This window comes from Phoenix dactylifera, chromosome 13, assembly GCF_051530095.1.
Source record: "Phoenix dactylifera cultivar Ajwa chromosome 13, Ajwa_hap1_PhDact_Kaust_v1.1, whole genome shotgun sequence".
Lineage (NCBI taxonomy): Eukaryota > Viridiplantae > Streptophyta > Magnoliopsida > Arecales > Arecaceae > Phoenix > Phoenix dactylifera.
This window is the reverse complement of record NC_143202.1, coordinates 24,901,841-24,924,218: the sequence shown is the minus strand read 5'-3', so window position 1 is coordinate 24,924,218 and position 22,378 is coordinate 24,901,841. Positions and strand designations below refer to the sequence as shown.

The following is a 22,378-nucleotide window of genomic DNA, read 5'->3' as shown; positions in this document are numbered from 1 at the left end:
TTGCGGTTACGTAATTCCTCAGGATCATTATACTAAACTCAAATCCCTCTCTGAAGGGTACAACGCATTGAAATCAACAAAATTGAGGCCGTCCGATGAGTTGAAAGCAGGGTAACGAAGACCTATCGAGGGGACAGGAGAACTGAGGGAGGGTGATAAGCTCCTTATGAACAGTGTAATAGAGCGGGATTTTGCTTTGAGATCAGGACGCGTGGAAGTTGAGGGGTATCGGGGCGGTCGGATGCGATGGGGGCCGGATTGGTAAGTTGTGGCGAGAGGACAGGGGGTTTGGGGTCGTTGGCGGGGAAAGCGGGAAAGGAGGCAAAGCGAAGAACCGGCATCGGCGAGGGCGATTTCGGAGGTAACATGTAGGGTCCGGCAGCGGCAACCCTTCCCCCATTCTTTAGAGCTAGACTGTTAGAGAGAGAAATCCATTAAAATACTCCTAAAATAATAAAAAAAATCCTCCCTTCTCTCTCTCTCTCTCTCTCTCTCTCTCTCAGTGCGTGTTAAAGGCCGAGAAGCTCTTCCTCCACTACTCTTCTCTTCTCTCCTCTCTCCTTTCTGCGATTCCTTCTCGCCTCTCTCTCTCTCTTCTTTTCTCTTTATGTCGAGGTCGACTAGTCGATCGAGGCGTCCTCCGTGTCTTTAGTGTCTGTACGAGGGTTTTGGTTTTCGACCGGATTGGAGCGGGGTGTGGTGAGGAAGCGCCGGGGAAGGAGGTCGGTGTTGTCAAAAATGATGGTTTTTTGAGGTTTTTGGATGATTTTGCGGGATTTGAGCTTGGCTTGAAGCGGATTTCGAGGTTGGGGAGTTGCTGGTGGGGGAATTTGGTGGTTGAGTGGGGGATCGAGGGAAATCCCGTGGTTTTCTTTGTTTTTTGGGACTGTTATTTGGGGATTGTCGGTGCTGTGGTTGCTGGATTCGGGAGATTCTGTATCTGTGGGAATTCGCGGGGTTTGGCGAGGGGATGCCGAATCTCTTGATGGGAAACCTAGAGATTTGGTGTTTTGAGAGGGAAAGGAGGGAACTTGGAGATGAAATGGTCGAGTTCCTAGCATCGTCTTTGTGATTTTAGTGGCTAATTGTTCTGGAATCGGAGAACCGTGAGGTCTGAGGTTGAAATCAGTGGAGTTTTGGGAGGAATTCTGCGATCTCTGCGACGGCGACGGCGTCGCCTTTCTGGTACTCCGTTCTCGGTAAGCCCGGAGGACCTTTGCCGGGTTTCGACCGGGAAGCGGGGCGGGAGAGATTCTTTTCCATCTGAGGAGGGGTGACTTTATGCTCGAGCTTTAGCCAGATAAAGATCGAGGCTTCCGTTTCGAAAAGGGGAGGAAGTCGGTGCCGGGGGCGGGTTTCTAGGGTTCGCTTTCGAGGGAGTAAAAGGGACAAGTGGCAGCAGTAGCCCTCAGATGCCATTTTAGGCCTTCTTTGGCCTCATCTTAGGGTTCGTAGGGGTGGTAGTTGGAGCCCAGTTGCAGTTAATGCGTATTAGTGGGGCTTTTATGAGCATTTAAGCTGGCCCGAAGGCGAAACCGAAGGGTTCTTTTCCTTTTGTTTAACTCCTGCAGTCTGATCCGTTGCTCTGGGAGAGAGGTGTCTGGTGAGATGGGGTAGCAAAGTTGGAAGCTTTGGCTGATTTTGTTTGATATTTTCTTCAGTAAATTTTGGTTCTTGTTGATCCAAGTGTTGGAAGAGATCTAGCAAAATCTCATGGCGCTCGCACCGCCGCGCAGTTCAGCCGGAGGACTCCCCTGCTCAGGTTAGTTTTCCTCTCATCTTTTATTCCTTCTATTTCTCTTTAGTTTTTCGTGTTGGATGTTGATTCGTATTGCCGCTTGTTCTCCCTGTCGATATAGATTACATCATCCCCATCTTTATTAACGTTTCTGCTGCGTGGTCTGCTTCAATCGGAGATATATCTTCTGATATTGTAGGATTTCCAATGGTTTCAATGGTAACAGCTGTAATGTTGGGCTGATTTCATGTTCATGCCTTTTGTTTCTGGATTTGTTTCCTTTTTCCTCCTTTATCATGTGATTTTGGTGTATGGGTGTCACGTGCTTGGGGATGGATGTATATATTGTTCATTGCCAAAGAATGATTTATGGGTTCGGAAATATATAATGGTTTAGTGGTGTTTGATCCATTTATCCTCGTAGCTACCTGTTTTTATATTGCTTTGTGTTGATTTCTGTTGCTTCATGTTTGGGCTGATCTTGGTTTAAGTCCTTTTTTTTTTGTTTTTTTGTTTGTTGTAAATAATTCTCTCTCATTTTGCTATTCATAAGGTTCTATTCTGGCTATCCCGATTGGGGCTTTGCTCATTTCAAACTGGAAACATAATATCTTGGTTATATCAAAATTTGAGTTGACTGTGCTACTTAATCCCCCTTTATTCTAGTAGTATCGAGGCTTTCATTTTTGTAAAACTACATAAAGAGATTTTCAAAATCATTATTTTATGGACTATTTTCAATAATATGTCTTTTCGGTTGTAAATCGCAGGAAAGGGCCAGGTTTTTTCACTTTGCTTTTTTTTTTCATGATGTAATTTTGTTCTTTCCAGGGCCCTCTGGAGTTGCGCTGTACAGGGAACTCTGGCATGCTTGTGCCGGACCTCTTGTTACTGTGCCTCGTGAACGAGAGCGAGTCTATTACTTTCCTCAAGGTCATATGGAACAGGTATCTTAAGTTTGCATGTATTGGCTCTATAATATGACTGCAAGCTGCACATTTTCCCACTTCTTCATATCAAGATCATCTTTCAGGATTGTTGGGTCAATTGTCAGGTCTCTTTGAATTGGATTCTTGGCTTTCTATATTCCTTGATACTGTTTTTAAAATCCAAGGCATTTTTTCTTAGGCTTATTTTGCTGGTTTATCACACCGGGACATGCTGTTCATAAGCTAAGCATATTAGCATGACCCAGACATGAATTATGATAATTGTTGATTTCTGTTTCTGCTTTTCCCATAGCTAGAGGCATCGACGAATCAAGGACTTGACCAGCATATGCCCTTGTTCAATCTACCATCAAAGATCCTTTGCAGGGTGGTCCATGTTCAACTTCGAGTAAGCTCTTGCTGGTCAATTTATATTTGTTCATCATGTTTGGTGTGGTAGGGTAAGGTGTTAGCTTTATTTCTCTTTGCATGCATTACTTATCGCCTACCTTTTGTAGGCTGAACCAGACACTGATGAAGTATATGCACAGATTACTCTGCTACCTGAACCAGATGTGAGTCTTTTACTTCTTTCTGCTTGTTTTGTCCAGTAAAATCCTATCATATGGAGTGATATGGTCAGGAATATTAAATGTTCTATCCTTTTACAAGGAAATATGCTAGGCAGTTTACTTGAACTTTAAAATTTATATACGTATATGTACCTCTTAGATTGCTATTGTTGCAACTGAATGAGCCTATTGTCTTAACACATCTCTGCCATCACTTCTGTAACTGGGTTTTCTTTCTGAAAGTGGATCTATATTATTTACTATAACAAATGCGACGTCTAACTTTCTTTTATGCATGCTATTATTTGATGTTTATATTGGTTTTTTCTTTTCTTTCCTTCAACTCTGCAATCAGCAAAGTGAGATCACAAGCCCAGATCCTCCGCTACCTGAGCTGGAAAGGTGCGCAGTCCATTCCTTTTGTAAGACACTAACTGCTTCAGATACAAGTACACATGGAGGGTTCTCCGTCCTAAGGAGGCATGCGGATGAATGCCTACCTCCTCTGGTTAGTTGTTAATCTAAATTTTTGCAATACTTTTTTGTTTTCATTAAGCTAAATAGTCTGATTGTTACCATACTTTTTTAAGGGCTACTGGATCCTTTTTCTTCTTTGTGCAGGATATGTCGCAGCATCCACCTTGGCAAGAATTGGTTGCCAAAGATCTGCATGGGACTGAATGGCATTTCCGTCACATTTTTCGAGGTCTATATATTACTTCTTCATTGCTATTTAAGGTTGCCTCTTTGTTATTTTGATTTAATGTGGATGCAAGAGTTATTCATTTTCGACCGTGTTTCAGGTTTCTATATACTTCTTATTGCCAATTGTATTAAGTTCTGTATTAAAAAAATATTGCATACCGTTATGTATTTCCACATGCTGACTAACAAATTGTAGAAGATTTAATGCAAATGGTAAAGTAAATAACAAAGTATAGGTGTTTGAATGCATAGAATTCTGTATGAACTTGTGCAAATATGTGCCTGTCAGAGTACTCAAACAAGCTGATCAGATTGTGTTAACTGTTGTTATATTTGCATTTTTTTAAGGGCAACCAAGGCGGCACCTGCTTACGACTGGATGGAGCATTTTTGTCAGCTCGAAGAGATTGGTAGCTGGTGATGCGTTTATCTTTTTAAGGTTAGTGTATAGATTCTCTTGTCAGGCACTTGTCGAGCTGTTGCATTTATCTTCCAAAATAGAATGTTATCTTTTGGATAGATTATTTGATGCACTTCTTTGTGTGATCATCACAATAAAATTTATCTATGCATGAAACATGGCAGAGGAGAGAATGGTGAGTTGCGGGTTGGAGTAAGGAGGCTTATGAGACAACTCAATAACATGCCATCATCTGTCATTTCCAGTCACAGCATGCATCTTGGAGTTCTGGCTACTGCCTCTCATGCTATCTCTACGGGGACTCTTTTTTCTGTCTTTTATAAGCCAAGGTTTGATGTTTTTCTGACACTTTTGTGTTGTCCTTTGAACTGTCTGAATCCATTGTCCGAGAAACCTCAACCGGCCTCTCTCTTGTATGCACACAGACACAGAGATGCACAAATGCTGGCATACAAGCAAGAGTTATCTGTCAATATTTGACTTAAAATGGAGTGCTTATATAACAGAATGATATTGTCAAGAACTTCAGATTTTTGACTTCGCTATTCAGTCTTAGTAACTTGTAAATTTGCTTGATTTGCCATGTTCTTAGAGCTAGAAAAGGAACATATTGAATTTTGAATTACATCCGAGGTTTGTATGCTCTATCTACTGATGCACAATCGTTTCTAAATCTTTCCAAATCATGGAGACAAAGGTTATCTTTCTTGTCCTCATAAAGTAATTCAAGTACATTCAAAACATAAGGGGTGAAATTTATTACATTGTCCATTGTTTCAGAACTAGTCGATCCGAGTTTATCATCAGTGTCAACAAGTACCTTGAAGCTAAGAATCATAAATTGTCTGTCGGGATGAGGTTCAAGATGAGATTTGAGGGTGATGAAGCTCCTGAAAGAAGGTATGCTTGGTGGCTTGATTGTGATCTTAAATGATGTAGTTAAAGTATGTTGGCAAGGTCTTATTTATGATTTCTACAGCTTTAGCGGTACTATAATTGGTGTGGGGGACTCAACACAATCTAGGTGGGCAGATTCAGAATGGAGATCTTTGAAGGTAGTATTGTCTCTCTTACCTTTCTAACGTTGAAATATTATGCTAATAGATTGATGGATCTTTTTCATGGCAAGCTTGAATTTCACTAATAAGTTGCATTATTTTAATCATCTGAGTTTCGGAGTAGCTTGTGTTTATCAATATAACAATTAAACCCCCAGCCTTTTATTATGCCTTTAGTTGTTGGCATGCTTGTGCTCCCCCATACTATTTGTTCTATAATTTCAAGCTGTGTGGTGTTTTTTGGTTTATAGGTCCAATGGGATGAACCTTCATCTATTCCACGCCCAGATAGAGTTTCACCATGGGAATTAGAGCCACTTGTTGCATCTACTCCTCAAGCATCTCATCAAACAGCGAGACATAAACGTGCACGGCCATTAGCTTCAACTACCATTATGCCCGACATTTCTCCAGCGTTTGGTATGAAATTACTGGTAGCTGTTGCTTTTAATGTCTATATGATGATAGGATTTCTCATATAATATAGCTTTAATTTGTTATCTCTTTTCAGTTAGACATTTTAAGATTATTTTGGGCAGTTTAGATTTTTCTTGGCCATGCCATTTTTCACCTATTGACTTCAATTATGTACACATCTATTGATGAATTTCCATGGGATCATTTTCTGTAATCTATTTCTGTAGTTCTGCATTAATGGTCCACACTCTACAGCAGTCTGTGCTGTTTAAATACATTAACGTATCTTGGCTAGTTAGCTATGCACACGAAACCTATGTTTGGCTTGCTTTCAGATTCAGTGGAGGGCCATGCAGGTGATTTATTTTAGTGAAATTGACCGCTCAAAGAATTCTGAGTTTGTAGCTTTTGCATCAAGCAGAAATTTCATCTTCTTATAGCCTTAACCGTGTTCTTATAGACAATCTGGGTTATTTCGTGATAGGGAGAAACAGTCTGTTAATAAGATGCTATTTATTTATTTTGCTATAGTGGTGTTTCTTGCAATTGTTCTCTTTGACCATCTTAGTAAGTCTGACGTACTCATCACTTTCTCCTTAATGTAGGTTTGTGGAAATCCCCAGTTGAGTCTACCCAAACTTTCTCATTTTCAGGGTTACAACGGGGGCGAGAACTTTATCCATCATCCAGCTTGTTCTCATCAACATCAAAGCCTGTCTCCATCGTTTTTCATGGAAACACGGGGCCATCGGCTGTTACCGGCAGGTCTGAATACTGGCCAGTTAGGGCAGATACACAAACCGAGTCCTTCTCAGCAAGCGTCAATAGGGAACCATGTGAAAAGAAGCAGGATACTGGCACTGGCTGCAGGTTATTTGGGATCCAATTAATAGAAGGATCTGCTGTAGAGGAAACTTCACTGCTGGCAAATGTTTCTGCCGGCATTGGTGAGGATCAGCCAGTAACATCTGTGGGTGCGGATTCTGATCGGCACTCTCAGCCATCGAACATCAACAGGTCTGATGCCCCTGCAGTCAGTAGTGAGCCAGAGAAGTCATGCCTCAGATCACCCCAAGAGACTCAAAGTCGGCAACTGAGGAGCTGCACCAAGGTGAACACAGCCTCTTCTCTCTGTACATTTGCTGGTCATTTCTGTCAGTGGTATGCTTAGTAATCCTGTAACACAATTGTGCATGGATTATATAGCTTTTGCAGGGTATAGCAGGTAAGTAGCTGAATATTGTTTCTAACTCTCCCGTGTTCCCAAACAGGTTCACATGCAAGGTATGGCAGTTGGGAGGGCAGTGGATTTAACGAGATTAGATGGATATGATGAGCTTCTCCAAAAGCTGGAAGAGATGTTCAACATCAAGGGAGAGCTCACAGGTGGAGTCAAGAAATGGCAGGTTGTCTATACTGATGATGAAGACGACATGATGCTGGTTGGCGATGACCCATGGCAGTAATGCTCTTATAACCTTCAGTGTGGATTTCATATCATGGATTGATCTATTGATTGTTCCAATTTAAAATAGTGGCTTTTTAATCCCAGGAAAAAAAATATTATGTTTTTGGTAACTTGAAGCTGAACTAAGCTGGAATATTTGCCTGAATTTTGCAGCGAGTTTTGCAGCATGGTGAGGAAAATTTATATTTACACATACGAGGAGGCGAAGAGGCTGTCACCCAAGGCAAAATTGCCGGTCATCGGCGAGGCGGCCAAGCCTGGATCGAAGAAATCTTCATCCGATGCTGATACTCCACCGAACAGACCGGAAGAGCAGGTTGTTGCTGTCAAGGAGTGCTGACCATTTAGGAGAATAGAATTGCCCACGAAGCTTTTGTTTGGTTTTTTAGTTCAAGCCTTGGCCATTAGCCTGTGGCCCGGCATGGGCCCTGTTTTGTTTTGTGCCATGGCTGGCGTTGCCCTTGGTGCCATGTGTCGTGTCTGGAATGGCGGCAAGGAAAAGACTGGATAGGAACGGTGAGTTGGCTACCGTCGGTACTGTTTTGGCAGTATCATCTTTTTGCGAGCCCTGTGCACTTGGAGGCCGGCAGGCTACTGGAGAAGAGATGGGCTCTTGTCTGATCTGTGTGGGGAAAGGGTATTATATTGTAATAGGTGGTGATAAAGTTTACACTCTCTTTCTTTCTTTATTTCTTTAACCAGGAGTAAATAGGATATATGTCTATACCTTTACACGCTGCAGCATTGCTTAATGTTTTGTGCTGGTTTATTTTGGGTGGCAGGATTGTTGTTCGCGTTTCTCCTTTGTTACATCATATGCTCTTTATCTTTTGTTGGGAAAGGAATTATGTACAAATTCTGGGTATAGTTTTGTGTTTTATTTTGTTTGTTTTGCTGCTGTCCCTGTTTGACTGTTAGTATCAACTTTTCGGCAGTGGTGCTTCCACCCCTGCCTCCCAAGAGAGATTTTGTGGAAGGTGCATGGTGCTTGGGTGGATGCTGTGTTTCTGGTTGTTTTGCATGGTAATGTATAAATTGAACTCACTTCCAATGAATTACAATTCTAATAAGATTCGATTCATATCAAGGGGCAAAAAAACTGTGTGGTTTTATGATTATATTCTTGAATGCTTCCGGGCTTGCATAAGATGTCTATGTTTTGGGTGAGCATGGGGTTAATTCTAATGTATATTTGTGTTTCTTTCGCAAGATGGCATCGCATGTGCCCGTTTGTGATCCTTTTTCTGGTCATCTATGTTGTCCCTGGATTGGTGGCTGTGGTTCCATGACCTGATTTGAATTCATTGGCACTTCATGATTCACATTTGCATCCGGGTTGTTCCATCTACCATTCAGAATGGCAAACCGAATCGCGCCCTATCTAGTGAGGGAATGGCAAACTTTCTCTTCCACACACGGTGAAAACATCTTATGTTAAGCATTGCCCATCTTTTATCTCTAAGCTGGTTGATTATATGGGATTTTTCATAGGCATCATGTAGGAGATTAGAATACAAAAAATCATTGATGATTGTTGTAGCAGTATCACATGGAAGAAGAAAACATGAGTGGAATGGATTATTCTTCATTCTACTCTTTGATGTCTGTCTTCTTAATAGGATAGGTGCTCATAGGAGCATAGAAATCTTAATATCCTAAAATTTCTCTGCAGACAGATATATATAAAAGTAGAGTGGGAATCTAGTTCAGCTAGTAATGCTAATGGAGCCCATTAACCAAATCAATCGTACACTAATATTTATTATACCACATGACTAAGGTCCGTTTGGCAGAGCTTTTGGAGGGCCAAAAAGCACTTTCTGGCCTTTCAAAAGCATTTTTAGATGGAATAGGCATATTTGGTAAAAAAAATTGGGGTTTGTTTTAGCTTTGCCGGAAAGCTAAAATAGCTTTTTAGGAGCTTCTCCGGAAAAGTACTTTTAGGCTCCATCGGAAAGCTGTTTTGAGTTATGATTTTTTTTTGGACTAAAATATCTATGATAAAATATAATAATTATAAAAAATGTCTCTTTATAATCATAGAAATCTGCAAGAGTTCCAACAAAGAATCCTAATCGGCTGAACAGATACTCGTGAAGAAGGTATTCTTTTTTTTTTTCTATTTTTGTATCCCTCATTTTGAATTATGTTTTAGGAAAAAAAATTTTAGGTTTCTTCTTCATTTCTTCTTAAACAATCCGTGATGGGGTCATCTCTCTTCCATCGATCTCTCCTCTCCTTCACTGGATGTGGTTGTAGGCAAGAATGCCCATGGCCTTGGGTTGCTGCCTTCATTGCACTTGCCATGCTGAACTAGTTTACCATTTCTAAAAGCTAGGAGATAGATATCATAAATTGTGGCAGCAGGGTAATGATTCCTGTGGCCCCATTCTTTTTTTTTTTAATGAAAAAAATCACATTGATTCTGTGATCCACAAATCCTAGTAGGCATATCCTAAAAGTAGAGGAGCTTGGTTTAATGCACAAATTGAATTTTGGTAAGACTGAACACTGGTGAGTTAAACTATGATCCCCACCCTGTCCTCAATTTTGGCCCTACAGAGAAGCAAATGATGTTGCAAATTAGCTAGCAGATGCAGCAAACGACTTATAAAGAATACAAGACCAGAAGGAAAGTCTCTCTATTTACTGATGAGAGAAATCGGGATACTTTTACTCTGCAATGCACTGAAATAACTTTAGCCTAAATGGCTCACTCCAGGGGACAAAGAAGCAGCAGCAGCAGCAGTCAAGCCTTGGTAGATATTTCTGCCAAAAGTAAATGTGATAGGTGGTGATTAGCCAAAGCTCCTATAATTAGCTTGGGTTTTTGTGCAATAAATTGTTGCTAGCAAACTCTTTATATGGATCAGTCAATGTTACATTTTTCTCATCCTCCAAAAAATATTATTGTGATGCCAACAAGATGCAGAATTGATTTTGAACACGGAATCTTTTTGGATCGTTGGGCTGAAAATCCTATGGGATCCATGGGTTGGACTAGTAAAATTATAGGATCACAGACTGGGTTGAGGTCTTTTTTTCTTCTTCCTATAGAATTCGGACTGGCTCACCCCAAAGCTACTTTTAGTATTTATGAATATAGATCTAACTAAGTATGTAATTCTATAGTTTTGTTTGTTGTACTAGCCCAATCTATAAATCTTATAGGATTTTTAGCCCAGTCATCCAAAAGCTCTAAATGGATCGATACATTTGTTCAATAACTTCAAACCTTACCCTTTTTTATTGTCCAACTTCCATAGCAGTAGGATTCACTTAAACATGCACACAACGAAGACCTTGCTTGGAAGACCCATAAGTCAAGGATGAATTGGAAAATAGACATATGAAACATTTGTGGTCCGGGTTCATATGTTGTAAGGTACCACCTTGCTCTACTTGAACATATGACACGAGCATGGAACTGCCTTTTATGAATTCCATCTACTCGGAGTGTTGGATCTCAATCTAATTGAAGCCTGATACTATCCCCATTGACGGAAGGAGACTGCAGATGACAGAGTGCCTTGGTGTGGTGTAGCGCATCCAGGAGAGATTAGAGGGTTGAAGAGCTGCTTCGTTCTTTATGATGGGCAGGTTGACCCTTGAGAGATCGGTCCTTAGCTTTATGCTAGTCCATCTTATGTCCAACACGGTTGTCCCAAGGTCGGGGCTGTTGAGAAGCCTCCGAGCTTCTTGTGGTGCTCGTATGGCGGCGGACATGGGGTGCACCTGCTAGCCTAGAGTGTCATATGGCAGCCGGTTCAAGAGGGGGTTGGCTATCTAGTCTCTGCTTAGGAGGAGAGAGGCACTAGACGCCAGACATGCTGCAAGGCTGGTTTTTTGAGTCACAGTGCCTATGGAGTCAGGTGATCACAGCTTGATACGACCCTGTGTCTACCGATAGGGCATTTTAGAGTGGACGGAGATGCTCTTTTATGTGGAGATTGGCATAGTGTAGATGTGGTGAAAGACCGTTGGATGGATACTCTCTTGCCGAGGCTCTGTCCGACCATGGTCAATGTTGAGGCCGTGGGTGGCTTGCGGGTCAGTGATCTCCTCCGCCCTGATGGGGCAGGATGGGATTTCAGCCGGATTGGTCATCTATTTGGAGAGCACCTTGCAAAGAGAGTACATTCGTTGGTGGTTCCAAGGTGTGATGGCCTGGATGTAAGGGTCGAGAGTACCTCCTATAGCTCGAGAGTCAGAGTAAGTAAGGCTGCAAATGGGTCGGGTCGACCCGTGACCCGACCCGACCCGCGTAGACCCGATCCGACCCGAATTTTAGGACCCGCGGGTCCGGGTCGGGTCCTAAAATTGGACCCGAATCATTTTCTGGGTCGGGTCTGGGTTTACCAAACGGACCCGACCCGACCCGAATAGACCCGAAGAGAGAAAGAAAAAGCAAAAGAAAGTCTTTTCTTTTTTTTTTTTTTTTTTGGCGTGGGTTGTGGTACTGTTGGTCAGTGTGGGAGGATAGCAAGTTAGCAACAAGCATAGGTTCACAGAATCCAAAGGAACGTCGGCCCGTCAGGATTCTCTCTCGATCTATTACACTGTTGAGACCTCTGGTGTCTCGGTAGCTGCCTTTTTTTTTTCCTTCTGTTTTTTGGTTTTTGTTTCTTTAAACTTTTGAAGGGAGAAAGTGAGGGAACACTGCAACTGAATATGGGACATGTGCCAGTTTTCTGTAATGGAATTGGATTTTGGAAGAAGGTCTGGGATTTTTTTTGTCCTCGTGAGAGGGGAGCTGGGAGACACCGAGTTCCGTCCAATCAGTCATATAGATAAAAAATAGTGTGATATGAAATTTGGCTTGTAGACCGACTTAGTTAGTAAGCCATGGGTCATCTGTTTTGATTGGAGCTCAATTGCAAAGCCTTTCAAGTCATGGGTCACCCAGCACCTCATAATTATGATATGACCAAATTAGATTTGCCCAAATTTTTTCCCAAAAGCACAAAAAAATTGGACCCGATCGGACCCGGACCCGACCCGACCCGACCCGACCCAACCCGATCTTCAACCGGGTCGGGTTCGGGTCCAAAATTGGGACCCGAACAAAAAACCGGGTCGGATCAGGGTCACCTAGGACCCGACCCGACCCGACCCATTTGCACCCCTAAGAGTAAGGGATACTCACGACCTTTTCCAGAGTGAGTAGAGTCAGGACTCGCCTGGATTTGATTGTTTGATCTTCACCCGAGAGTTGCTTTATTTCTTTGGAAGGTGACTTGGGATTGTCTATTGACAAGGGCCGTCCAGAGCAGGCATGGGTTGAGCATTCTACCGATCTACCTTAGGTGCGAGTTGGAGCAGTCTGTGGATCACGTTCTATTCTAGTGTGATTGAGCTGTATGGGTGTGGAGGCTTGCTGATATCTTGCCGGATGTCCTGCGTTAGTCTGACTCCTTTACCCAGGCAATCATGAGGTGGTCCTGCACACCTCGGACTTGGTATGTAGCCATCAGAGCGACTTATATTGCTTTTCATATTTGGCTGGCTAGGAATACTTGGATTTCAGAAAGAGCAGTTTTACTCTAAGGCTTGTTATGGAGAGAGCCCAAGTGCAGGCTGCAGAGATCACCCATACAGGTCTATCAAGCAGGCTGTTGATAGCTCGGGGCAACTGGAACTCTACCTCTACTCATGCAGCATCTTGGACGGTGTGCATCACTTGGGAGTCCCCGCCCTTGAACTTCCTTAAGGTTAACTTTGATAGATGTGTTTCGGATGGTGGCAGGAGGGGTGGTCAGAAGCTTAGACTCTAGAGTGACAGCAGTCGGAGGGGGCCCAATCTTCGACATCTCAATTCTTAGGGTGGAGCTAAGGACAACTTATGCCGATTTATGTCGTGCTTGACTTGTGCTACGAGCCAATCTCATCCTGCTCGAAGGTGACTCGACTACTGTGATTAGTTGGATCCAGAGGTGTACTAGTTACGCTGGGGAATGCCACCCCCTACTTCGGAACATCTGGGACATGGCTATTGGTGACATTAGCTTAGCATGTTTATAGAAAGGTTAATGGAGCAGCGGAATGGGTGGCTTTCTTTGTGGCAAATCATTCTGTAGATTCTTTAGATTAGTGAGGGGGAGCTGCTTAGAGCGTTCCATGACTAGTTATATTTTAACTTTTATTTTAGATGTATTTTTACTAGATTTGTATGAGTCAATCAATGTAAAAAAAAAGCCTAATACTTTTATCCGGCATACAATATGTGATTTTACTTATAAAAATTCTTATATTAATTCATTACTAAAATTTAAAAATATCATACCATTCACCTGAATTGTTTTGATGGTACGAGAAATAACTGACATTGCCAAATATTGCTACTTATAATAAGCTTAAACTACTTCATTTGTAATGGATCAAAATTTAGATTTCAATCTCCAATGGATCCGAGTTTAGATTCTGAGGTAAACATCCATGATTTAGCTGTGGGCAACTCTAGATCCACTTGTCATGGTTAATGCGTCACGTAAACCATGGTAATAGAGTTATAGAGCTACGGAGTGGGTCCCACCTCAAGAAAACATCTCTCGTTACTTCCCAAAGATGGACGGTCAAGATCTGCTTGATCTCGCCGAGTTGATCAGAAATGCGGCTTCCGAAAACAAACAGACGCAGACTATCCATGACTCGGTTTTGATACTTCGCGGCGATGTTGAAGCTCTCCCGCTTCCTGCCCTCCAGGTAACTGAACCCTAACCCTAACCCTAATACCGTCGCGTCCTCTTCTTCTCATACTCCATAATACATTTTTCCATTTAATTCCACACAGTGGATTATATAGTCGCTCGACTTGACCTTGATTGCTTGCGTCTATCTTTTGATTTTAAATTTTTTTTTTAAAATATATCGAGTATATTAGAATTTATGGCGTTCTTTGATGCAAAACGACGAGGGATTGCTTCGAAATGGTTTCTAAAACACACGAAAGGACTTTAGAGGAGTAATCCTTAGTCTGTGGCGATCAGTTCTGTGCGGATTTGAGTTTATGAGTCCCTGGGGAATACCAGTTTTCTGTAAATATTTGTGAGATTAACAAGATGATAGTGGAATCATGAAAGATGTGGTGGAAGTATGTAATCTGGTATACTTACTATTGGGTAAGGGCTGGGGCTGCAAGAAAGATTGGGATTTGGGTTTAAGATGTGCCGGACCTGACCATGTTTTGGGACTGTAACTGACCTTGTTGGAAACGGATTTGCTTAGTTCCAGGTTTGGTCTTGTATACCTAGTTTGGGACCCGTTAGATTGGTTTGTTAATATCAGGTTGGGTCTGGCCATTGATCTGAATCTGTGCCTAGGTTTCGGAATTTCAGGTGAGGCCCCTGACTCACTTGCAGCCATATGGGTTGTAAAAATGTTACGGGACAGTTTTTAGTGAGACTTTTAATTTAAAATGGAAATCTTCTATATGTGTTTGGCTAGTTGGCCAATATTGGTGGCTTAGAATTAAATGCTTTCATATTGCCTAGGAGTAGCGTTCACTTTTTCCCCCTGTTTTTGTTGCAGGTGGAGGGTTGCTAGGCATGTATTTTGGAGTCATCAAGTGTCTTTCAAGTTTCTGCATGTGTTTTGGCTTTTCATGGTTATTCAATTTTTTTGTGTGACCGCGATATTGATTTTTTTGCAAGTTAAAAGGGATTCCTTTAAGTATTGGATCATCTAGGTTAGCCTCTCGATCTTTTGTTACTAACGAATAGCCTTGTACAAATTTAGGTTGAGTTGTTTGCAACATAAATTCCTATATATATATATATATATATATATATTGGAGTTAAGCAAAACCTCAGCTAGATTTTGTAGTCTCTTCTTTACCCCTGTCTTGTGCTTAATTTTTTGGCTTCTATGATGTTGGATCAAATGCTAAGCCACCAAGTAAATGGATCTTAATAATTTCTTAAAACTTAATGTTGCTGCATGAAAGGTAGAGAAAGAAATTGTAAGTTAAATATACACCATTAGATTGATAGGACACAGCACAATCACCACAAATAGGTTTAGTTTCAGAAAACAACCAGAAGTTGGCTCTATATTTTGGGTGATATGAGGATGCTACTGGGCTACCATGAATTTTTCTACAGCATATAGTATACCCTTATGTGCCTCTGCCTAAACCTTTTCAACCCAACTTTTTGGTAATTTGATATTTCTTGGGAAGCTCTTTTGAAGTGATGCCCATTGGTATAGGTCCTGGCTTCAAATTCAGTGTGGATTTTATATGGTGAATATTCTTTTAGCCAATACGAGAGGAATAAAGCATTGCTCACAGCTACTTGGTTTGTACCATGACCGTCAATCATGGACCATGAATTCTGTACATTTATTTGTATCAAGTTGGACAATGTAGAAATTAAAGAAAAATAACTCCAATTTTTCACTTGGATTTGGTGAGATAAGGTATCAATTGCATGTCATTCACAGCATACGCCGCATATTTCAGAGCAGTGGTTGGCTGTGTACAAATCAAAGTAACATTTTTCTGCTCCTGGGTACGTCAAATGTGTTTAAAACCTGAACAGCTGGTTATACTCCAATAATTGGCTGTATTTTCCAAAATTTGTTGTGATTCTTCTATGCATCTTGTTTATTATAGCACTCAACATCTCAAATATAAAAGCGTACTAGATAGGTGGCTAAGCTTTGGGAAAAAATGCTGTAATCTTATGATATACTAAAACCATGTATTTTTCTAGGTAACAGGTAGAATTGTAATCTGTTTAATGTAACTTCAAGTTTCCGCTTTATGTCTATGTGTGAAACTCTCTCTGTGAAATGGTGTTTTTATTGAATGATTTTATTGAACTTTTATATGGATAAACAGAAATGAACAGGCCAGGAACTTTTTATTGAGGAAGGCTACTAAAATAAAGGATACCTTTTGGTTGAGTGCTTTTAGTTCTCAACATGGTATTTCAACCTCTGGACCAGATCTTGTGGCAAATGGTATGGTTCTATCCAATTAGACATACTTTCGCTTGCTGCCCCCCAAATCTTATACATTGTTGATTTCATCTGTTTGATCTCTTATTCTCCAGCAGGAAATTTCTCAGGCAGAAGATTTGCACAATACACAATTTTTAAAGGGAAAGCTGCCCTTTCTGTGTCACCAAAGTTACCAAGTTTCTGTATAATGGATGTATGTTTTATTTGTTCTATTCTTTTCTGCATTCTTGTTTTGATATCTTTTGCTTGAAATTATCAACTGCTATTTTGACAGTCAGGGAGTTCTAGAGTTGACCGAAAGGGTGGTGTAATGCTGACATTTTGGCCTGCTGTTGGGCAACGGAAATACGATTGGCAAAAGAAGCAGGTAATGATCATTCTTTCTTTTGATCAGGGATCCCCTATTGAATCAGCTCTCTTCTTCATGCTTTGGCCTATTTCACTCTTGTTAATAGATTTTGGTTGGATACTGCTAAAGGTTTTGGGTTTATTCTAAATTATTTATGGTGTTAAGGCTGAAACAAGTTGGTTTTTCATAAAGTTGGATTTTGTGACTGCTAAAAAGTTGACATTTTGGATAATTCCATCTTCCTTGGTTTGCCTCTTTATTCTATATTTAATTGTACGTCATTTCTGGTTAATCTTCTTCTGTAGGTCTTTGCTTTATCACCTACTGAAGTTGGAAGCTTGATAAGCCTAGGCCCTGATGAATCTTGTGAATTTTTACACGATCCTTCAATGAAATCAAGGTTTTGCGGCATTTTGCCATGTTTTTATAGTAATAAAAATGCTTCCATTCAGTTGTTTGGCATTTGATTTACACTCCTATGGTCTCTCACATACATGATTTTTCACTGAACATTGGTCATACAGTCTTGAAGGCCAGGTGAAGAAATCACTGTCAGTTACCCCACTTGGCAATAGCAGTGGCTATTTCCTTAATTTGAGTGAGTAATTTTCTGTTTCTTCTAATATGTCAATTGCATTATTATTGTCTTTTTAAAGAACACATTCATTGTTTCAACAGCCCTGTTTGTTCCAATTGTTTGTTTCAGTTCTTTTTAAGTTTGCTTATCTCATTTTTATGTGGAATAAATTGGGAATCAGGGATTTTGAAACAGCAAGAAATGTGTTGCCTTGCTTAAATGAATTGGAAAAAAGCTGGTTGTTTTACCTGTATTTTTCAGAGCAACTTTTATGTTTTATCACGTCAATTATTTTGTTTTTAAAGAATAAAGCATCCTTAAGCTATCCAATTGAAAATTCTATATGATAAATTTATGTTTTAAAATCTCTATCATGAAATTCTCAACGATTAATTTATGCTATGACCATGTTTTATTTTCTAAATTTTGTAAAATCCTTAAACTGTTTGTTAAAAATTTATGGTTTACAAATTTCTAAATCTCTCAAAATGTCTTTTTTGAAATAAAAATTCTCCTTGCTGCCTCCTTTTTTCATCAACCAAGATTCTGCGGAGTATTAATTTTGGAATCTCAAATGTTTTATATTATTGAAAAGAAATAAAACTTGATTTTGTAGGTAAACTTTTTGTCATGCGAGTTAGGAAAGAACAATCTCCTAGATTGTCTGACAGAAAAATATAAGAAAAAGAACTGCAAGAGAAATGCTGATTACGCAATTTCCCGCTGATTAATTGAAAGCAGTCCACCATAATGAACATTATCTTACAGTATGTTAGCCTTATTTCATTTTACCATCCATGTTAAGTGATTGATCCAGTTGGTTGGTCAAGAGTATGTATCAAAGGATTGTAGAGACAATTTTCTTAACCAGCCGTGAGGCTAGAATTAAAATATCTTTTTGTGATTTTGAATGTTTAAGGATTCTCTGATTGGATAAGACAAACATAACACACACACATACACATGTACACGCGCGCGTGCGCACACATGCGTATATATAATGATCACCAAATTTTGCTGAATGTTAAGGACGAAATGTGGATAGGGGTCTATTTAGAGGAGGATTTGGACCTACTGCACCTATTGCCTTTTTGTTGGAGAAACCCCCTGCCATATTGTCCATCACAATGCACATTGTTATATAGGTAAATGCCCAATTTCACTGAGTACTGGATACCAAATATGGAGGGGGAGTCTCTTTAGAGTTGGATTTGTGTAACGGGCCTGCAGCCCTTTTGCAATTGGCCTTTGGTTAAAGGTTGAGTAGCCTGAATTCTGAGTAGTCAGTGTGGTGGGTGTTTAACATGTTGTCTTTGTGGAGAAAACATGTCATGACAGAGGTGGAAGCTTAACACTATCTGGAGATCTGACTGGGCAGGATCAAGTTCAGGATCTCCATTCAGTGTGGCCATTCTCGGACCCATGTACTCCTAGGAAGGTTGGCAAGTAAGATTACTGGTCCTCTGCCCTCAAGGATAGATCTTATCAATGTATATTTTTACAGAGTTCAGAAAGTCTCATGCTGCAATTATCTTTTTTTTAGCAAGATTTTACTTTATTTAAGATAATTGGTGGACCTATTTAAACAAAGTTGGGATAACTAAAACGTCTTCTACCTTGTAAACCTTAAGGCACAATGGATCTCTTTTTGATGGTTAGCTTACAAAATCAACTGATGGAATATCTTCATTTGAGTGTTGAAATTGGATAGGTAGAAATCATGATATTATAACTCTCTTGAGGATGGTGTTGCAATAGTAACTTCGTATAGCGTAGTGGTCTTACAGTAACATACAATGAGGGATGATGATACAATTGTGCTTCAATCAGCAGCTGATTGGTAGAAGAAATAAAGAGAGGGCCTTATTCTTCATTTGAAAATTGGAATAATCAATTTGAGATGGCATAAAGTGTTTCTCTATTTTTTTATTCTTGTTGACATTTGACATCTTTTTTCTGTTTCTTTCCTGGGGCTTATTTAATTTAAAGATATTTTTCCCCTTTTACGAAATACTATGCAGATGTTGTGAATACCGTCCAGAAGACAAATGAGCGCTTTTCATTACCAGTTACAAAGGCTGAGTTTGCAGTGATGCGCACAGCATTAAGTGTAAGATTTTGCAATCCAATTATTTATTTGTCATCCATGCTGAACTAAAAAATAGTCATTTTGCTCAATATTTACTGGAAAAGTGTTATAAATCATTTTTGGCTACCGTTAGAATGCAATATGAAGATCTAGTCCAGTCAAACACTTTATTTCTCTCAATATTACTCCTGGACTATGGATTACATTTAGTTCGGATTCCAACTGATTTATCATTCCTTTTGTTATTATATTTGCGATAATTGATGAACAGTGTACCATTAAGGGATCCATACGCACATGAAAATTGGCATCATTATCAGTAAAGGTTGAATCAGCAAACAGCAGTCTGTACATACTCATTTCTTTGAGAAAAATGAGAAACAACGAAAAAGAATATATCTAAATGTGAGAATAGGTTTCATAATTTAGCGACAAATAAAACTCAGGATGATAGTTAATCACTTCAGAGTTTATATTATTTCAGATGCATGCATTTGTGTGCCATGTGTTTCTTTGCATATACATAAACAGCATGTTTCTTGTGCAAAGTATATCAGCCAATTTCGTAATGATGTATTTGCATATGCACATATTTGCACATTTGACAAAAAAAGAAAAATTGATAGTGCATTACTGCATTGTTTGTATGTGATTATGATCTCCATAAATCTCATTCTTAGTTTACCTTCTTTGTCAGACTCTGATATCGTTCATTGACCTGCCATACCAAACTGATCACTGGACGTGCTGGTTGTGCCCTTGTAATAGACTGTTTTCTTAACTTGACTTCTATCCGTGTACTGTTCACTCTATTTAGGCTCTCCACGCTATTTTCTCTCTGTGCATTGGAACACCTTGAACCTTCCCCGAACATGTACAGACGCAACTTAACTTTTGCTGCCATATGTTCAATGCTTGTCATTGGGCTCTTGTTTTTTATTTCCCTTCCATTGTCACCTGCTGTTCTTTCTCGCTTCTGAAGCTTTATCCACCATATTATATCATTATCATTACTACTGACAAATGGCACTGTTATTAAAATTATATAAGCAAGTGCTCCTCTACACCGTCATGCAGAAAGTTCAATTTTCTCTTATGTGCCTTAAACAAGCTAGTTCCGAACCTTCTATGCTTCATTCCCCTTTTAGTTCTCTTTCAAACCGCTGCTTCGGTAAAAATGAACACCCACATGTACTTGGAAGTTTTTTGGGTCATCTAAGTTAATGGGTAGACAGACAATTGGATGCTTTCTCGAGTGTTCTAAATTGAAGAGAGATGCGTAAAAATGCCAAGATTCAGTCTTCTTGGTTATATGACCAAGTATATGTTTTGTCAACGGCAGTGCTTAACTATCTAGACAGGTGTTTCTGTGGGTATCATTAACATGCACAACAGAGATAAAAAATGCACCCAATATACTCAATATCTTTATCATGCTTAGTTGTGCATACGCATATGGATATGTCACTATGTCAGTATGATTTCATGTGTTTTTTTTGTGACGTTAATGACTTCTATGTGGCTCCTAACATCTCTTCTCTGCAGTATGTATTGCCACACATCATGGGCTGGGACCAAGTCATCGGTCCGCGGCTGCCAAACATCCCGCAGAACACTCCAAGGCAGCGAAGGGAGGTGCTGCCAGACCCGGATTTTGAATGGGGAAGGTGATATTAAATTTGTATTTTGCATCACACCTCTCGTCATTGGAAAGAAGTGACCATGTAATCTGCCACAGTCAGGCCTAAATATTCTCTTGGAATCCCCAGATGTATGTTTGAACTTGTTGGGCAATTAAATCGCTCATCTATATTGTTGGCTATATATAACATCAGGTTTTGTTTAGGGCCTGTTTGGTTTGGTGTTAAGTTTGGCAATTTTTGCTCTTTAAATTGGGCCATTGCAGGAACTTATTTTAGCTCCACTTCAGGCCAACCAAATGCTGCTCCCATGAGCCAATCTGAGTTTGGATGCCCAGTTGTGGACAACTGAACAGACAAATAGAGATCATTCTGGAGCTTTCCCGGAATTACTGGTTTTCCAGCATGGAAAAAAAGAAAGCTACATGAGATTATCACCTAAATTTCAAAAATTTAAATTTGTCACACTTTGCCATTGTTCTCATTCTATATTTCTTTGAAAAATGGAAATGTCTGATATAGCCGGGATGAGCTGCATCATTGGGTTTGCATTTTCCAAACAGAGTATAATGCTTATGTAGTTCCTCGAGCATTCTCCTGCATGCTCATGAGCATTAGTTCATTGGCTTGTTCCCGTCTTTATTTATGTCGTTAATGCATCTTGCTGATAATCCACTATCTGATTCATGGGTTGTGAAATCTCAAATGGTTTTTTTTTTTTTAATGTAATTGTGTGGTTCCGCTCCAAAATGCAGCAGGATATTCTGAATATGGATGACCATTCCCTTTACGCAATTATTTTGTTGATGATAAGAAATATTTTAAGTTATATTATGTTCTGATTAGACCAGAAAAGATCTATGGAGATACGTTTTCTCAAGGTTTTTGATGATCCTTTCTTGCCAATCTTTACCTACGCATAAAGATGCAGCCACAAGGCCAATCCTCTGATCAAAATTTAAAAAAACTTATTGGCAATTAAAAACTGCTATATTGGTCATGGTTTAAGCTAATCTATGTAGATGGTAAAAATAGGTTGGTCAGCCATTCATTGTAGGCTTTGGAAAGGATATGTATGGAGAGGGTGTTATTTGTATGTCAAATTTATAATCTTTATATCATAATGGAGAAATTTTACTATTTTAATTCCTTTTATCTAACTAAAGAGTAACTTATTGAAATTAAACTGCAGTGGTGCTGAAGAATACTAGTAACCCTTATTCTAAGTTAAAGAAGCACCTGGGCTACTCCATGGGCAAATTCTCTGTAGACAAATCCTCTAAGCCGCATTTGGTCACAACTCTCAATGGTGAAAATGAGTTGAACATGAGCCGAGTGAGGCATAACTCTAGCTCTCGCTCGGCTCATTTTGTAATTGAGCCGATTTTGAGCTAGTGCATTTCATTTTGACTGGAGCTCGGCATATACACGAATAGCTTGTTTACAAGATCTAA

General features: G+C 39.9%; 2 protein-coding genes across 7 annotated transcripts; both read left to right on the top strand.

Annotated features, from left to right (window-relative positions):
* Positions 1-336: 336 nt before the first annotated feature.
* LOC103711069 (auxin response factor 7-like) lies at positions 337-8,089 on the top strand. Of its 3 annotated transcripts, none has more exons than XM_008797055.6 (14): positions 337-1,762; positions 2,570-2,685; positions 2,981-3,076; positions 3,186-3,242; positions 3,595-3,747; positions 3,861-3,945; positions 4,293-4,383; positions 4,530-4,694; positions 5,146-5,265; positions 5,345-5,420; positions 5,675-5,843; positions 6,494-6,951; positions 7,112-7,302; positions 7,462-8,089. In XM_008797055.6, the coding sequence occupies exons 1-14, from the start codon at positions 1,714-1,716 to the stop codon at positions 7,646-7,648; spliced, it is 2,013 nt and encodes a 670-aa protein (XP_008795277.4). In that variant the 5' UTR covers positions 337-1,713; the 3' UTR covers positions 7,649-8,089. The 3 variants fall into 3 exon arrangements, with proteins under 3 accessions (XP_008795277.4, XP_008795276.4, XP_088566161.2); XM_008797054.6 differs by having other exon boundaries at positions 6,446-6,951; XM_088710035.2 differs by lacking the exon at positions 7,462-8,089 and having other exon boundaries at positions 6,446-6,951; positions 7,112-7,306.
* A 5,781-nt stretch (positions 8,090-13,870) lies between these two features.
* On the top strand, positions 13,871-21,129 carry ATWHY2 (WHIRLY 2). 4 transcript variants are annotated; one of them, XM_017843780.4, is made up of 9 exons: positions 13,901-14,010; positions 14,836-14,850; positions 16,148-16,269; positions 16,362-16,462; positions 16,544-16,636; positions 16,924-17,018; positions 17,143-17,216; positions 19,217-19,305; positions 20,830-21,129. In XM_017843780.4, exons 1-9 carry the CDS (start codon positions 13,979-13,981, stop codon positions 20,953-20,955), a joined length of 747 nt encoding a protein of 248 aa, XP_017699269.1. In that variant the 5' UTR covers positions 13,901-13,978; the 3' UTR covers positions 20,956-21,129. The 4 variants fall into 4 exon arrangements, with proteins under 4 accessions (XP_008795280.1, XP_008795279.1, XP_017699269.1 ...); XM_017843781.4 differs by having other exon boundaries at positions 13,908-14,010; positions 16,365-16,462; XM_008797058.5 differs by lacking the exon at positions 14,836-14,850 and having other exon boundaries at positions 13,871-14,010; positions 16,365-16,462.
* Positions 21,130-22,378: the final 1,249 nt, after the last annotated feature.

Bases quoted from the DNA above. Each gene is read 5' to 3' on its own strand.
- LOC103711069 (XM_008797054.6), top strand. From the start codon at position 1,714: ATGGCGCTCGCACCGCCGCGCAGTTCAGCCGGAGGACTCCCCTGCTCA. The intron at 2,686-2,980 runs GTATCTTAAGTT...CTTTTCCCATAG, and splicing joins CTCAAGGTCATATGGAACAG to CTAGAGGCATCGACGAATCA. The intron at 3,243-3,594 runs GTGAGTCTTTTA...CTCTGCAATCAG, and splicing joins CTCTGCTACCTGAACCAGAT to CAAAGTGAGATCACAAGCCC.
- ATWHY2 (XM_017843780.4), top strand. From the start codon at position 13,979: ATGTTGAAGCTCTCCCGCTTCCTGCCCTCCAG. The intron at 16,270-16,361 runs GTATGGTTCTAT...CTTATTCTCCAG, and splicing joins ACCAGATCTTGTGGCAAATG to CAGGAAATTTCTCAGGCAGA. The intron at 17,019-17,142 runs GTTTTGCGGCAT...TTGGTCATACAG, and splicing joins GATCCTTCAATGAAATCAAG to TCTTGAAGGCCAGGTGAAGA.